The sequence below is a fragment of the Danio rerio genome, chromosome 10 (genome assembly GCF_052040795.2).
Source record: "Danio rerio strain M-AB ecotype USA chromosome 10, GRCz13ab, whole genome shotgun sequence".
NCBI lineage: Eukaryota > Metazoa > Chordata > Actinopteri > Cypriniformes > Danionidae > Danio > Danio rerio.
The window spans coordinates 39,945,690-39,961,547 of NC_141030.1; the positions used below are offsets into that span (position 1 = coordinate 39,945,690).

General features: G+C 36.2%; 4 protein-coding genes across 22 annotated transcripts in view; all 4 read left to right on the top strand.

Moving 5' to 3' along the window:
• or30bv1 (odorant receptor, family 30, subfamily BV, member 1) overlaps nt 1–15,858 on the top strand; it is a 202,249-nt gene that overhangs the window by 107,918 nt on the left and 78,473 nt on the right. The window lies entirely within an intron of this gene.
• On the top strand, nt 94–1,770 carry LOC141376433 (olfactory receptor 10G4-like). Its single transcript, XM_087271149.1, has one exon. The coding sequence runs from the start codon at nt 957–959 to the stop codon at nt 1,641–1,643; it is 687 nt and encodes a 228-aa protein (XP_087127275.1). The 5' UTR covers nt 94–956; the 3' UTR covers nt 1,644–1,770.
• On the top strand, nt 8,117–9,061 carry or80a5 (odorant receptor, family 80, subfamily A, member 5). The gene has a single exon (NM_001256344.1). It carries the CDS (start codon nt 8,117–8,119, stop codon nt 9,059–9,061), a length of 945 nt encoding a protein of 314 aa, NP_001243273.1.
• Nucleotides 13,016–13,993, top strand: or80a7 (odorant receptor, family 80, subfamily A, member 7). Its single transcript, NM_001256345.1, has one exon. The coding sequence runs from the start codon at nt 13,016–13,018 to the stop codon at nt 13,991–13,993; it is 978 nt and encodes a 325-aa protein (NP_001243274.1).

Consider the following 15,858-nt stretch of genomic DNA (forward strand, 5'->3'; position numbering starts at 1 on the left):
ATCTTATTTGTGATTTGTGGGGATGTTACTCGTTATTGTTTTGGTATTGTTTTTGTGAAGCTTTGGCTCATGTTAGAGACTAAGCCAATAGATAGAAATGCTAATGTTGATTTATTTGTTTAATGGGAAAAGGGAGAATGTTTTGTAAAGACAGTATTGACTGAAATGTAAATGTTGAACAGAAGAATATTCTCTGCATTGACAAAATCCTTGTTAAACAAATTTGTTTGTAGATGCAGTGTATTCTATATTTATATGCAAAAATGCAATAATCATAATAAACATGAGTCTTGTTCCTCTGTCCGAACTGTAATATCACTTACTTCTTTTAATATGTGTGCATAAGCATTTAAACCAATTAATTGCATTAAAACATACAAAACATTTAAGTATTGTGTCTCTGGTGTGGAGACTGGTGAACCACTGAGCCAAAGGAGTAGTTGTGTTGGACCCAAACAAAAACACTCCAAGTAGGGATCCAGAAAACAAGGATTTATTTTAACAACTCGGATTCTTTTCAAATATGAGGTGGCAAAACAAACAACTTAGGTTCTTCTTAGAATTACGTATATAAAATATTTTAACAGTATATTAAGCATAGAAAGAAAACTCCACGAGGGAAGACCGCAAAGGGCCTACTCACACTATGCTATCCGAACTGTGCCCAGGCCCGTTTCCCAGATCGTTTGAGAAGTGTGAGTGCTCTGTATCGGGTTCAGGCAAAAACTAAAATTAAAAGAGAGACGTGATTGTTTCAAATGCGTTTATTAATCATTCTTCCTGTTCAATGAACGCAAACTGTCATAGTTACTGTTCAGCGAAATTTGTGACTGCATGTCACTGCATATCAAATGACTTCAATGACGATATGACTGAAGAAATCTCCACTGTGCTGAGCGAGAGCGTTTCTGACCAACGCATCATCGATGATGTAAGCGTGCCAAGGCTCGAATGTAATGCGAGTGCGGGCCATCGGGGGATACTACTCTTGCATCTCCAGGACATATTTCTTTAATCTTGGAGATTTAACAGAGTGCATGGCTCTGACATTAATGGCATTAGACAGACTTATTGCCATTAGTCTTCCTTTAAGGTATCACAGCTTTGTAACAAACTCACGAATATTATGGCTTATTTTTCTAACCTGGATATTAAGTTTTGCTTTAATAGGTTTTTTGACATATGTGGCAGACACTCTTCCATACTGTCAGCCTATCATCAAATACGTGTTCTGTAGTTATTCTTCTCTGGTCCGAGCTGCCTGTGTTGATCCTGAACCCTATTTTGCTATTTCTACAGTATATAGTATGGTGACATTGTGTGGACCTTTCCCTTTTATTCTGTGCACGTATGCTGTTCTAGCATATAGTGTGACTAAACTGGCCAACTCAAGCAGAAAGCAAATGATCAACACTTGCTTAAGTCATATAATTGTCCTGTTCAGTTTTTATCTACCTAAGATCGTCTATATTTTACTAACTAAAATAGGAGTTGTGTTGACTTTAACTGAGAGATATGCCGTTTTAATTGTATCCTGCTTTGTTTCTCTTTTAGTAAACCCCACTGTTTATTGCATCAGGACTAAAGAAATCAGAAGAAAAATAACAGATATATTCTTGTACACACAAAAAATAACCAAGTAATTCAAAATAAATTTTAAACCTTTTAATCTTATTTGTGATTTGTGGGGATATTACTCGTTATTGTTTTGGTATTGTTTTTGTGAAGCTTTGGCTCATGTTAGAGACTAAGCCAATAGATAGAAATGCTAATGTTGATTTATTTGTTCAATGGAAAAAAGGGAGAATGTTTTGTAAAGACAGTATTGACTGAAATGTAAATGTTGAACAGAAGAATATTCTCTGCGTTGACAAAATCCTTGTTAAACAAATTTGTTTGTAGATGTAGTGTATTCTATATTTATATGCAAAAATGCAATAATCATAATAAACATGAGTCTTGTTCCTCTGTCCGAACTGTAATATCACTTACTTCTTTTAATATGTGTGCATAAGCATTTAAACCAATTAATTGCATTAAAACATACAAAACATTTAAGTATTGTGTCTCTGGTGTGGAGACTGGTGAACCACTGAGCCAAAGGAGTAGTTGTGTTGGACCCAAACAAAAACACTCCAAGTAGGGATCCAGAAAACAAGGATTTATTTTAACAACTCGGATTCTTTTCAAATATGAGGTGGCAAAACAAACAACTTAGGTTCTTCTTAGAATTACGTATATAAAATATTTTAACAGTATATTAAGCATAGAAAGAAAACTCCACGAGGGAAGACCGCAAAGGGCCTACTCACACTATGCTATCCGAACTGTGCCCAGGCCCGTTTCCCAGATCGTTTGAGAAGTGTGAGTGCTCTGTATCGGGTTCAGGCAAAAACTAAAATTAAAAGAGAGACGTGATTGTTTCAAATGCGTTTATTAATCATTCTTCCTGTTCAATGAACGCAAACTGTCATAGTTACTGTTCAGCGAAATTTGTGACTGCATGTCACTGCATATCAAATGACTTCAATGACGATATGACTGAAGAAATCTCCACTGTGCTGAGCGAGAGCGTTTCTGACCAACGCATCATCGATGATGTAAGCGTGCCAAGGCTCGAATGTAATGCGAGTGCGGGCCATCGGGGGAGACGGGAGGGGGGACAAGCGTGTTTTGGCCTGGTTTAAGTCAACTGTACATAGTGAGAGTACGCCCAAAGAAACAATAGAGCAGCAAGCAGACAAGCTGTTTTACTATATTTTTTATGACAGAAAGGTTCTCATTTGTCCATCTTCTTTTGATATATTGGCTTTCTTAAAACTTTTAGGCATCTTAATGTAATGTCCATGGTGTGATTTATGCACGGGATGTATGCAACAGTTTTATATTAGTTTATATTGGTTACATGGCAGACATTGCACTCTCTTGCTCTCGTTACATGCTTAAATACATGTGGTATATGACAATATTAAAGCTGTTAAAGTCCTTGTGTATGAGATTTAAGGTTTGGGACTCTGCTGAAGTCTGTTCTAAAGTAAAAGCGTCAGACTTGACGTAATTTGCTACGTTTTTAATGACACGCGACTCGCATTGACAGGTGAAAATCCGATCTACCCGCTTACACTGCAGACACGAGAACACAGATCCAATTCATATCGGATAAATTTCCACATATAACCAAGGTCTGAATCTAATTTGAGTAAATCAGAGACCAAGTGGTGTTGTTGTTGACTGCCATTCACCGTAGAGAGCGTTGGTTAACTTGTTCGGTCTGACTATTGGGTCGAATGGAACCCAAATGATAGGCTGGCAGTGGCCCCAAAGAGTCAGAAAAGAGCCCCCCCAGAACCTAGACAAAAATTGTGGGCCTCAGTCAGATACACAATCCTAGGGGATGCCAAATACTCTGAAAACATGGCTCATTGTGAGCTCAGCCTTCTCCTTGGCTAATGGTAACTTGAGCAGGCGAATGAACCGAGCAGCCTTAGAAAATCAGTCCACCACCACCAATATGACATTGTTGCCCTGGGAGGGTGGAAGTCTCGTAATGAAATCCAGGGAGAGGTGTGACCAAGGCCAAGGGATGGAGCAGTCCCTTAGGTTGCTGCTTGATGATTTTCCATGGCAACATACTTGGCAGATCTATGAAATTACCTGTGGCACCTAAATCAATCATTGTCTAGAAGCGGGTGGCTCTCCCAGGAAATTATGGCTTGAAGTGCTAAATGGTTTTCCAGGAGGATTTCCAGATGCTACCTGGGTGGCAGGTCAATGGGGACTCATGACCCCACTGCAAGTTATGGGCTTGTGCTGATCAAAGGACATACAGAGCACCCAATGGCCCACTGCCTGGATCAGGTTGCTTGGTTTGGGCCTTACAGACTACTTGTTCCAGATCCAATCTAAGGGGAGCAACAATCCTTGAACTAGTAGGAATAATGGAAGACACAGGTTTTACCTGAGTTTCGGGATAGCAGGCGCTGGACAAGTTGTCTAGCTTGAGATTCTTGAAACTGGGTCTATAAGTCAGGATTAACTAAAATCTGTTAAAAAACAGAGACCATCCAGCCTGCAAAGGGTTCAGTTGTTTGGCCTGCTGGAGATATTCCAGGATCTTATTGTCTGCTATAACCTGGAAAGGATGTTAAGCACCCTCAAGCAAATGACACCACTCCCCCAAGGGGAATTTTACAGCGAGCAGCTCTCGATCGCCCACATGGTAGTTGCGCTCAGCATCAGACAGGTGACACAACATAAAAAACACAGGGGTGTATTCTTCCATCTTTATTCCTCTGTGATAAGATTGCTTCTACACCTACTTCTGAGGCATCCACCTCCACCACAAAGGGTCTTGGTATAGAGAGAATGGGAGCTGAGGAGAATCGATACTTAAGATCCTGGAAGCCACCAGCTGCTTCAGGATCCCAGTCAATCTCGACTCCTCTCTTTGTCTGCGCTTTCAAGGGAGCCACGACCAAGATAAAATTTCTGATAAACTTCCTGTAAAAGTTTGCAAATCCCATAAACCGTTGGACCTCTTTAACTGTGGTTGGAATAGGGCAGTTGAGAACAGCCTTAATCTTAATATGGTCCATTTCCAGGTGACCATTGATGACAATGTACTCAAGAAACTTAGTCTGAGCTACATGACACTCACATTTGTCTGGCTTGACAAAAAGATTATTTTCAAGCAGTCTTTGGAGAACCCTGCTGACATGCCCCTCGTGCTCCTCCACTGACTTGAAAAATATCAGTATATCATCCAGTAAAACAGATGCAAATACATTTAACATGTCTTGGAGGACATCGTTGATAAGTGCCTGGAACACGGCAGGGGCATTGGTAAGCCCGAAAGGCATCACCAAATTATCATAGTGGCCTGTGGGGGTGTTAAAGGCTGTCTTCCATTCGTCTCTTTGCTGTATCTGCACCAGTTGGTAGGCCTTGTAAAAGTCCACCTTAGTATAAATGCAAGCTCTTTGCAGCAGTTTAAAAGCAGTAGCCATAAAAGGCAGGGGATATGGATTCCGAGCACTTATCTTGTTGAGACCTCAGTAATTGATACATGGCCTAAGCCCCCCATCCTCCTTCCCCACAAAAAAAGAATGCAGCACCAGCAGGGGAAGTGGAGGCTTGGAAGATGCCAGTTGCCAGGGACTCCTTGATGAAAGCATTCATAGCAGCCTATTCAGGGGGAGATAAAAAGAAGACTGCCTCTGGGAGGACAAGAACCAGGGTGAAGGTCAATTGCACAATCGTATGGGTGGTAAGGTGGCAAAGAGGTAGCTCGAGACTTACTGAACTCTGCCTTAAACTGATGATGGACAGTGGGAATTTGATATAGGTCTACAGACTCCTAAGGCTCGAGATGAGGCGATCTAGGTTTAACAGGTGGAGTGAAAAGAGGGACTCCAACCTAGAAGGGAACCTGGAATGGTTCTTGGGGTCTGTTTTTCAATGCAGTTACTGCATGGGGATGAGGGGGAAGGTGGGTAGGGATCTTAAGTGTCTTGGCCAAGGACAGATCTATGAAATTACCTGCGGCACCTAAATCAATCATTGCCTGGAAGCGGGTGGCGCTCCCAGGAAATAATGGCTTGAAGTGCTAAATGATTTTGGCAGGAGTATTTCCAACAGTTCCGGACAAGTGGACCGAAAAAGAACACACGTACCACAGTAAAGGCATCAATGCTCCCTAATGCATCGTTCCCTTTCACTGGGAGAGAGTCTGGAACAACCTTGCTGCATGTCTTCTGGAGGGTTGGGAGCCTGTTCATTGACTGGAAGTATCTGACTGGTGGGGCATGAACTGGAGATACAGGTTTGCAATCAGAAGCTTGAGACTTCTGGTCTGCCTCAAGTCATACTCTGTTCTCTCAGGTGATTATCAAAGCGAATGGACATATCAATAAGAGATTCAAGGTCTTTGGCTGGTTCCCGGGTGGCCAATTTATCTTGAAGAGATTTAGCTTATTCTCCCTGAAAGCAGACCATCCGAAACTCAGTGGCAAAGTCTGCAGTGCTGCAAGGATCTTGACAGAGTAAGCAGACATTTGGAAACCTCCTGTCTACTAACTGGATAATTAAAGACCTGCTTGAACTTCTTCTCAAAGGCTGTGTTTGACTTGCAACAACTAGTCTGGGACTGCCACACCGCAAAGGCCCAAGAGGCCAAACGCCTTGTCAGTCAGCAGGGTAATAATATGAGCAATTTTTAAGCGGTCAGTGGGAAAACTTGAGGGCTGAAGCTCAAAAGTAAGAGAGAACTAGGTGCAGACAGGAACTAGGACCTCCAGAGAATAGTTTGGGGGTGGGGGGTGGAAGTCAGGGCTCTGCAGTAGTTACTGGAGCTTTGAGAGGGCTGTTGGTACTCAAAGGTAGTGCAGAAGGAGAAGCAACAGGGAGACTTTCAAAGAGCTGCCGAATGGAGGACATGACAGTAGCAAGGAGCTGTTTTGTCATTAACTCCTCTTAATGATGAAAGACCTCCTCATGGTGCTGGAATAAATTTTCATGACTGGCAATCACTGCTAACAGATCTTTGGCACTAAGTGTCTCTGAGTCCATGTCTGACTTGGTTTTTCTGTCACGGATGGGTCTTAAACCCGAGTCTCTAGTGTGGAGACTGGTGAGTGAACCACTGAGCCACAGAGGCAGTTGTGTTGGACCCAAACAAAAACAGAATTGAAGGAACCCCGGTGAACTGATCAAAACAGATAATTTCCCTGTGCTCTAGTTGACCTCTTGATTACAGATGTTCATATTGTCTAACTCACAATTTTGACTGATTAGTGTAATTAGTTATCCCTCTAGGGTCTGAAACATGATTTTGTGGTCTTTGCATATGCATCTGACATAGCCTTGGCTGTCCTGTAATTTTATTTAATTCAGCAGAAACTGGACTACAGAGATATTTAACAAAGATAGATGTATATGCTTTATGTATAAAAAATAATAAAGATTATGTGTGGTTAGTAAGTTTTAGGGAAATTAGTCACAGAAACAAAGCCAAAAAACACATCCTAAATATTTCTGAATAAGATCTTTGAAAAACAGCTTGTTGGCTTTAATATTTACTATAACCCCAAAGTCGAAAGGTTTAGGCCACTGTGGAAACGAAAATAAAAAAGAAAGCTGTGACTTCCAAATTTACTTTGACTTGTATTTCATTGCAGAAAATACAGCAAACATTATTTAATGTGTTCCTCCTGATTTTTTTTTTTTTTTATATTTTCCCAAAATAAACATTTAATCCAATTTTGGTTCTTGCAGCACATTTAAAAAAGTTGGGACAGGAGCAATTTAGGGCTTGGAATCAATCAATCTTGTAAAATTGTTAAATAATGTAACGGTTGATTGTTATTATAAAATGGACAAAAGCAGCATCCGAGAAAAGTCTAGTCCTTTTGGAGCAAAAATGGCCAGAGGATCGCCAGTTTGCCGACAAATGACATGAGAAAATTATTGAAAAGTGTGAAAGTGGTAAAAGTGTGAGAGTGTGTTTTTCTCTACTGAAGTCACACTTTAATTTATTGAAAAGGTCATTCAGCTACAATCCAATATGCTGCATAACATGGAAAAAGTAGCTTGCTGGCAGCTTGCACACATTGTTCTGGCAGATTGACAGGTTAAGTCCTCACAGACATGTAAACTAAAAATATATACTGATTAAAAGAGATATGTTGTATGTTTTGTTGTGGTTGCTATGAAACAATGACATGTCTGTCTCAGTATAAACATATATAAATGCAGGATACCTCACACACACTTCACTTGACCTGGATTCAGGGAGTGTCTGAGAAAGTATCATACTAAATTCTTATTTATATTGCTTTATTCTATTTGTAAAAAGTTATAACAAGGGGGAGTTATTTTGAAAATACTTTCTTTATTCTTCAGAATGAATGAAACTCTTTTTGTACTTTTGTTAAAACTGTACTTCAATCTTAACAGTTTTCATCACCTGTACCTTACAGAGACTGCCTGCATCTTTCTGCCCTTTTCTTTTACAGGAGCTTTTTTTCTCTGCATATGTGAGTACATTGAGGATGTAGTTGCCAGCTTTCAACTATACTAACTGGGTACTAACTGTATGTAAGAAGTCTGATAATTGAAAATGGCAAATGTAACTTATTTTGTGAAAAATGTTGACAGCTTTATAATCACTGGATTTGATCACCTGCAGAACCAAAAGCTCCTTGGATCGCTCATCTTGATATCCTACATGTTCATATTGCTTGGGAATGGCATCAATCTGTGTATCATCTCGACTGACAAACATTTACACAAACCAATGTACATTTTAATTTGTAATTTAGCTGTTGTTGACATGATGTACTCCTCGACCTGCAGCACAACCATGATCTCAGTGCTGCTGGCTGAGATTAAAACAGTTTCATACTACTCTTGCATCTCCAGGACATACTTTTTTAATCTTGGAGATTTAACAGAGTCCATGGCTCTGACATTAATGGCATTAGACAGACTTATTGCCATTAATCTTCCTTTAAGGTATAACAGTTTTGTAACAAACTCACGAATATTATGGCTTGTTTTTCTAACCTGGATCTTAAGTTTTGCTGTAATAGGTTTTTTAATATATGTGACAGACAGTCTCACATACTGTCAGCCTATCATTAAATACGTGTTCTGTAGTTATTCTTCTCTGGTCAGAGCTGCCTGTGTTGATCCTGAACCTTATTTTGCCATTTCTACAATGTATAGTATGGTGACATTATGTGGACTTTTCCCTTTTATTCTGTGCACGTATGCCGTTCTAGCATATAGTGTGACTAAACTGGCCAACTCAAGCAGAAAGCAAATGATCAACACTTGCTTGAGTCATATAATTGTCCTGTTCAGTTTTTATGTACCAAAGATAGTCTATATTTTATTAACCAGAATAGGACTTGTGTTGACTTTAACAGAGCGAAATGCTGTTGTAATTGTGTCCTGCTATGTTTCTCTTTTAGTAAACCCCACTGTTTATTGCATCAGGACTAAAGGAATCAGAAAAAGAATAACAGATATATTCTTGTACACACAAAAAATAACCAAGTAATTTAAAATAAATTTCAAACCTTTTAATCTTATTTGTGATTTGTGGGGATGTTACTCGTTATTGTTTTGGTAATGTTTTTGTGAAGCTTTTGCTCATATTAGAGACTAAGCCAATAGATAGAAATGCTAATGTTGATTTATTTGTTTAATGGGAAAAGGGAGAATGTTTTGTAAAGACAGTATTGACTGAAATGTAAATGTTGAACAGAAGAATATTCTCTGCATTGACAAAATTCTAGTTAAACAAATCTGTTTGTAGATGCAGTGTATTCCCTATTTGTGTGCAAAAATATAATAGTCATAATAAACATGAGTCTTGTTCCTCAGTCCCAACTGTAATATCAGTTACTGTAATATCAGTTACTACGTTTCTTCAAGAAACAACTTAAAACTCAACTATTTAGTCTCCACTTCACTTCCTAATCTGCAATTGCATCTGGTGTGAACGCAGCATTAGACTTTACAGACCTGAAACTTGCCTACAGCACTTATTCATTGTTGCTCTTATAGTTGTGTAAATTGCTTCCTTGCCCTCATTTGTAAGTCGCTTTGGATAAAAGCGTCTGCTAAATGACTAAATGTAAATGTACTTATTTTAATATGTGTGCATAAGCATTTAAACCATTTAATTACATTAAAACATACAAAGCATTTAAGTATTGTTTCTCTGGTGTGGAGACTGGTGAGTGAACCACTGAGCCAATGGGGCAGTTGTGTTGGACCCAAATGAAAACACTTCAAGTAGGGATGCAGAAAACAAGGATTTATTTTAAAAACTTGGATTCTTCTCAAAAATGAGGTAGCAAAACAGACAAATTAGGTTTTTCTCAGAATTAGGTATATATAAATAACCAAGTAATTTAAAATGAATTTCAAACATTTTAATCTTATCAGTGATTTTTGGGGCTCTTACTCGTTATTGTTTTGGTAATGTTTTTGTGAAGCTTTAGAGACTGTGAGCCAATAGATAGAAATGCTAATGTTGATTTTAATTGTTTAATGGGGACAAGGGGAATGTTTTGTAAAGACAGTATTGACTAAAGTGTAAATGTTGAACAGAAGAATATTCTCTGCATTGACAAAATCCTTGTTACACAGCAGTTTGTAGATGCAGTGTATTCCCTATTTGTACTCAAAAGATGAATAATTTCAATAACCATGAGTCTTGTTTCTCAGTCCCAACTGTAATATCAGTTACTGCTATTAATTCATGCACAGGGGTTTAAACTATTAAATGAAATTAAAGCATGAATAACTGTGGCTAAATGTAGATATTTAAGCTACAATCTACTCTACAAACATGCATTGGGAAAGTAGCTTGCTACTTGGATGGAAAATATATGGGCTTAAAAAAATACACATGTATTGCTGTTACGTGGTTATCTGGATTACTTGATTATACCTGATCAATCAATATGCAAGCATATGAGGGGCAAAATGAACAGGTTAATCGTTTTATCTCAACTATTTTTTTTTTTTTTTTTTTTTCCATCATGGGAGGCCAAAATAAAAATTAACTGCTCAGCCCATACTTGCTAGACTCATTCAGTAGAGAAATTGGGCCTCATCATACACCCGGCGCTATAAGGCACAAGACGTGTTTTGCATGAGTTGTTGCCATTTTGAGACCAGTGCAAATGTAATTTTCACATTTTGCACCATGTAGTTTAAATAACAAATCCATTTGTGCCACTTTTTGGACTCATGGCTGTTCCGTTCTATAAAGAAGGTGTGTTAAGGCACAATGTTGGTGTGTTGTTATTTTAAGAAACTAAAATAGACAGCGTCATTGACCAAGTAAAAGCTGGTTTAAAGTCAAGCACAGATGTAGGTTCAAATGCTTAATACACACAGGATGTACAGCAATACACAAATATTTTATTTCAGAACAGACAATTCAGAAGTCAGGTTATTAGCAGCAATAACTCAATGTGTTAAGGCTCAGAAAGTTGAATGAGTCTTATAGAAAAAGTTGTCTTATAGAAAAAAAACAGGCATAATGAATATGAAATCATGAAAACACATACATATATTTATACACTCAAGCTAATGCCTTAATTTCTCTATAGCAGTGTATATGGCTAAAACTCTCAATCTTCAATGTGTTCCAATGCAGTGTAACTTGGTCGATGTGACTTAAACAGAGCAAATGCCTCTCTTGTTCCTTACTTGAAAAACACCACTTTTCCTTGCACCAGCCCTAAAGAGATCAGTAAATGATTACAAATGTGCGAAACTATACAGCAAACCTAATGGCAAAATTTAAAAAAGTTTGCATACTCCTGGTTGGAGAAAGACAAGTTTAAACAATGGCTAAAGCCTGTCGCAGAAAACAACCACGTAATTTATTTTTTCAAGCGTTGTTTTTTCCGAGCTTATCGGAGTTCTGTTACATGGTTGTGCTCCATTGATTTATTTAACTATGACTTGTTTATTAACAACTGTTTATTAAGTTAAAGGTTTGATACTGATTAGAACTTGAAGTGGCGATGAGGTCTTAAATTATTCTGAGAAGGTCTTTAAAAGTTATAAAAATGTATTTACCTTTAGGATTCCTGCATGTACCCTGTTAAAGTCACTATAAAATACTTTGATGTTATTGTTAATTGCTTTGATAATGGTTTTATTAGACTCTTTATTCTATGATAGAATTAGCCAGTGCAGTGAAATACTTTTACCTAAATACTTATGTTAAATAGTTTGTTTTAAAATAAAAGAGTAATGTTTGTTTTGCTAGTTTAATTTTGATTAATTTTAATTACTGTGTTGCCTGAAATTAAAATTTTGATGTTGTACAAAAACTTTACATGCATTGACAAATATTTGTTTAATAAAACTGTTGATGGATTGGATATTTAATTTTTATATTTGAAGCATGAATAATGTTAACAATCATTGTTAATGAAAAATTAAGTCTGTTGCCCAACTATCTCTATAGCAATAACATCATCTCAGCTATTAATGACTATTTAAAATGACCCTTGTTCAAAGTAAAAGCGTTGTAGCCAAATGTAGACAGCAAACTTAATCTATTCAGAATCAGAAAGCGCTTTATTGTGAAGTGTGCTTGCACTATGTATAGTTAGTACAGTAAGATTGTTATGTTTGGTATGTACATGTTTAAATAGCTCTCATATCTAGTGTTGTGTTTATATTTATGATTGTCTATGGTCTTGTGAGCAATGACATTTCATTCCATGCTCACACATGCAGTGAAATGACAATAAAGCTCATCTTGACTTGATAAATCTGACTTGTTAATCAACTTTTATATAAAATTTAAAGAAATTTAAAATATTCTTATTTAAATATAAACATTTTACTTTTACTTTACAAATAGTTGAGCTAGTGGCAATACACTTCTTTTATAGAAGTGGCAATATTAAGTAATTTTTATTGCAAAATTGTCAAAGTATATCCAACTAAATATGCAATAGCAATAGACAATCATGGGTTAATTCATGTTTTTAGAGGAATAACTGCTTGTGGTTTTTTATTTTTTTATTTGGAAAGACCCGTATTAATCGCGTTTCTAAGAAACCATGACATGACTGCCTTCGGAAAAAAAAACATAAAAGGCAGCAGATCACGCACAATTTTCACTTTCACTGGATGCAAGGAACATTACCCGTCTTCAAGGGTTTATTGTTTTCAATTGTAATCTACACTTTTTAAATTTTTCGAAGCTATAAAAAGATTACCTTTTTGCACTTTTTTTTCATCGTTTTTGAGAATGAATGAAACTTTTTTTGTGCTTTTCTTGAAACTATATTTTAATCTTTACCATTTTCATCATCTTTATGTTACAGAGACTGTCTGCATCTTTTTGCCTTTTTCCTTCTTAGGAGCTTTATTTCTGTGCATTTCTGAGTATGTTGAAGATCTAATTGATGTTTTCATTCTAACTGTGTTTTAAAATATTCGTGTCTGTATTTAAGAAGGTTCTTAGCTGAAAATGGCAAATGACAATTACACTGTGAAAAAAATTGACAACTTTATGATCACTGGATTTGATCACCTGCAGAACCAAAAGCTCCTTGGATTTCTCATCTTGATATCCTACATGTTCATATTACTTGGGAATGGCATCAATCTGTGTATCATCTCAACTAACAGACATTTACACAAACCAATGTACATATTAATCTGTAATCTTGCTGTTGTTGACATAATGTACTCCTCGACCTGCAGCACAACCATGATCTCAGTGCTGCTGGCTGAGGTTAAAACGGTTTCATACTACTCTTGCATCTCCAGGACATACTTCTATCATCTTGGTGATTTAACAGAGTGCATGGCTCTGACATTAATGGCAATAGACCGCATTATTGCAATTAAGCTTCCTCTGAGGTATCACAGCATTGTAACAAATGTAAGAATAGTGTTGCTTATTTTTCTAGCCTGGCTCATTTGTTTTGTTGCAGTAGGATTTTTAACATATGTGGCAGACAGTCTCACATACTGTCAGCCTGTCATCAAATATGTGTTTTGTAGTTATTCTGCTCTGGTCAGATTTTCCTGTGTTGATCCTGAACCTTATTTTGCCATTTCTACAATATTTAGTATGTGGCCTTTGTGTGGACAGTTTCCCTTTATTCTGTGCACATATGCTTTTCTGGCATATAGTGTGACTAAACTGTCCAACTCAAGCAGAAAGCAAATGATCAATACTTGCTTGAGTCATATAATTGTCCTGCTCAGTTATTTTGCTCCAAAAATTGTCTATATTTTACTAACTAGAATAGGAGTTGTGTTGACTTTAACAGAGCGAAATGCAATTATGATCGTATCTTCTCTTGTTCCACCTTTAATAAACCCCACTGTTTATTGCACCAGAACTAAAGAAATCAGAAAACGATTACTAGATATATTTTTGCGCAAAAAAATTGCACCGAATCATTTAAAAATAAGTTCAGTTAATTTATTGTCTTAATTCTGATTGTGTTGATTTTAGGTTTTTGTGATGCTCTTATACATGAGAGACTGTAACTACAGCATTGACAAGCTGATGTTGAATTATATGTTTTCAAATAAAAGCTAAATATAATATGGAAAATGTTTGCTCTTTCTATTTTTTTTATTACAATATTGGTAGAAATGTTTTTTTAATCTAATTTCAAAATGCATATCTGTTGATTTATGATTATGAAAAATGTATAAAATTGTGTATGTGAAGAAATAATAATATTGGTAATCATATTAAACAAAAATTAGTTTGAAGTTCTAGCAGTAAATATAGCTTACAGATTCAATTAAAATTACCTGGGTCAGTAGGAACTAGGGCTGTGTGATATTGCAAAAAATGATCACAATATCATATCATTCGATATCAATAATTATTGATTATTTTTTTAAAATACATTTAGGTATTAGGATTAGGATTAGGATTTTTTTCTGTTTAACCACTTTATTTTAGTTTACCAACAATACTAAGGCCAACCCTTTTTTAAAGGTCAAAAACAAATATTTAAACAAAATCTCTCATCTCTTCAAAATAAAATAAACATAAGTGTTAAAGAGACTGTTAAACTTGATAAATAAAATATAACAAAGTGTGAGCAATGGTAAAGTGTAAATGCTGAACAATCAAAGCAAACTTCAAGCTGTAAATAATAATGATACAGTAAACTTCAAACTCTGTAAACAACATTAATTATGATAATCATCTTAGCTTTCAAGTAAAGGAACTAACCATAATTATTCATATACAGTTAAAGTCAGAATTATTAGCCCCCCTGAATTATTAGGTCTCCTGTTTATTTTTTCCCCCAATTTTTGTTTAAAGGAGGTTTTTTTCAACACATTTCCAAGCATAATAGTTTTAATAACTAATTTCTAATAATTGGTTTATTTTATCTTTGCCATGATGGCAGTAAATAATATTTGAATAGATATTTTTCAAGACACTTCTATACAGCTTAAAGTGACATTTAAAGGCTTAACTAGGTTCATTAGTTTAACTAGCCAGGTTAGGGTCATTAGGCAAATTTTTTTTATAATGATTGTTCTGTAAACTATTAAAAATATATTGCTTAAAGAGGCTAATAATTTTGTTCTTAAAATGGCTTTTAAAAAATGAAAAACTGCTTTCGTTCTAGCTTAAATAAAACAAAAGACTTTCTCCAGAAGAAAAAATATTATCAGACATACTGTGAAAAATTTCCTTGCTCTGTTAAACAGCATTTGGGAAATATTTAAAAAAAGAAAAAAAATCAAAGGGGGGCTAATAATTTTAACTTCAACTGTACACATTGCAACATTACAAATTGTGAAGTTCAATGACTATATTACCCCTATACTAAAAATCTTTCAGATGGGATGTGGGATGTATGGATTCCTTGACCCTTTACAATGGACTTTGCTTGCGCTCCCCTGATAGGTCTTGTAACTAGGCAACCATCAAACTTTTATTTAGTGGATGATAAATGAACATACCATTGCTGCGGTTTCGATACAAGTTTATGGAGAAAAGTTAAAAGCGCTGCATTGTTTGGGTACACAAGTCTGGATTACATTTACAGCGTTTACATATTAAACTAATCATCATACACATTTTTAATTTGATTTTGGAAATGGTTAGGAATAGAAAAAAATGTCATTGTACCCTTGAGTGATGGTATGCTTACACAGCAGTGTACTAAAAACAAATGTATTTCCTTTGTGTTTTTGAAAACGGATGACAATATTATCAAAAGATTCTCATTCACATAAAATAGTTTGGATGATTCTTTAAAATAAAATCTGAAAATGCATTTTTAAAACTTTTGTGAAATGTCATGCAATTAAAAATGTTTGACA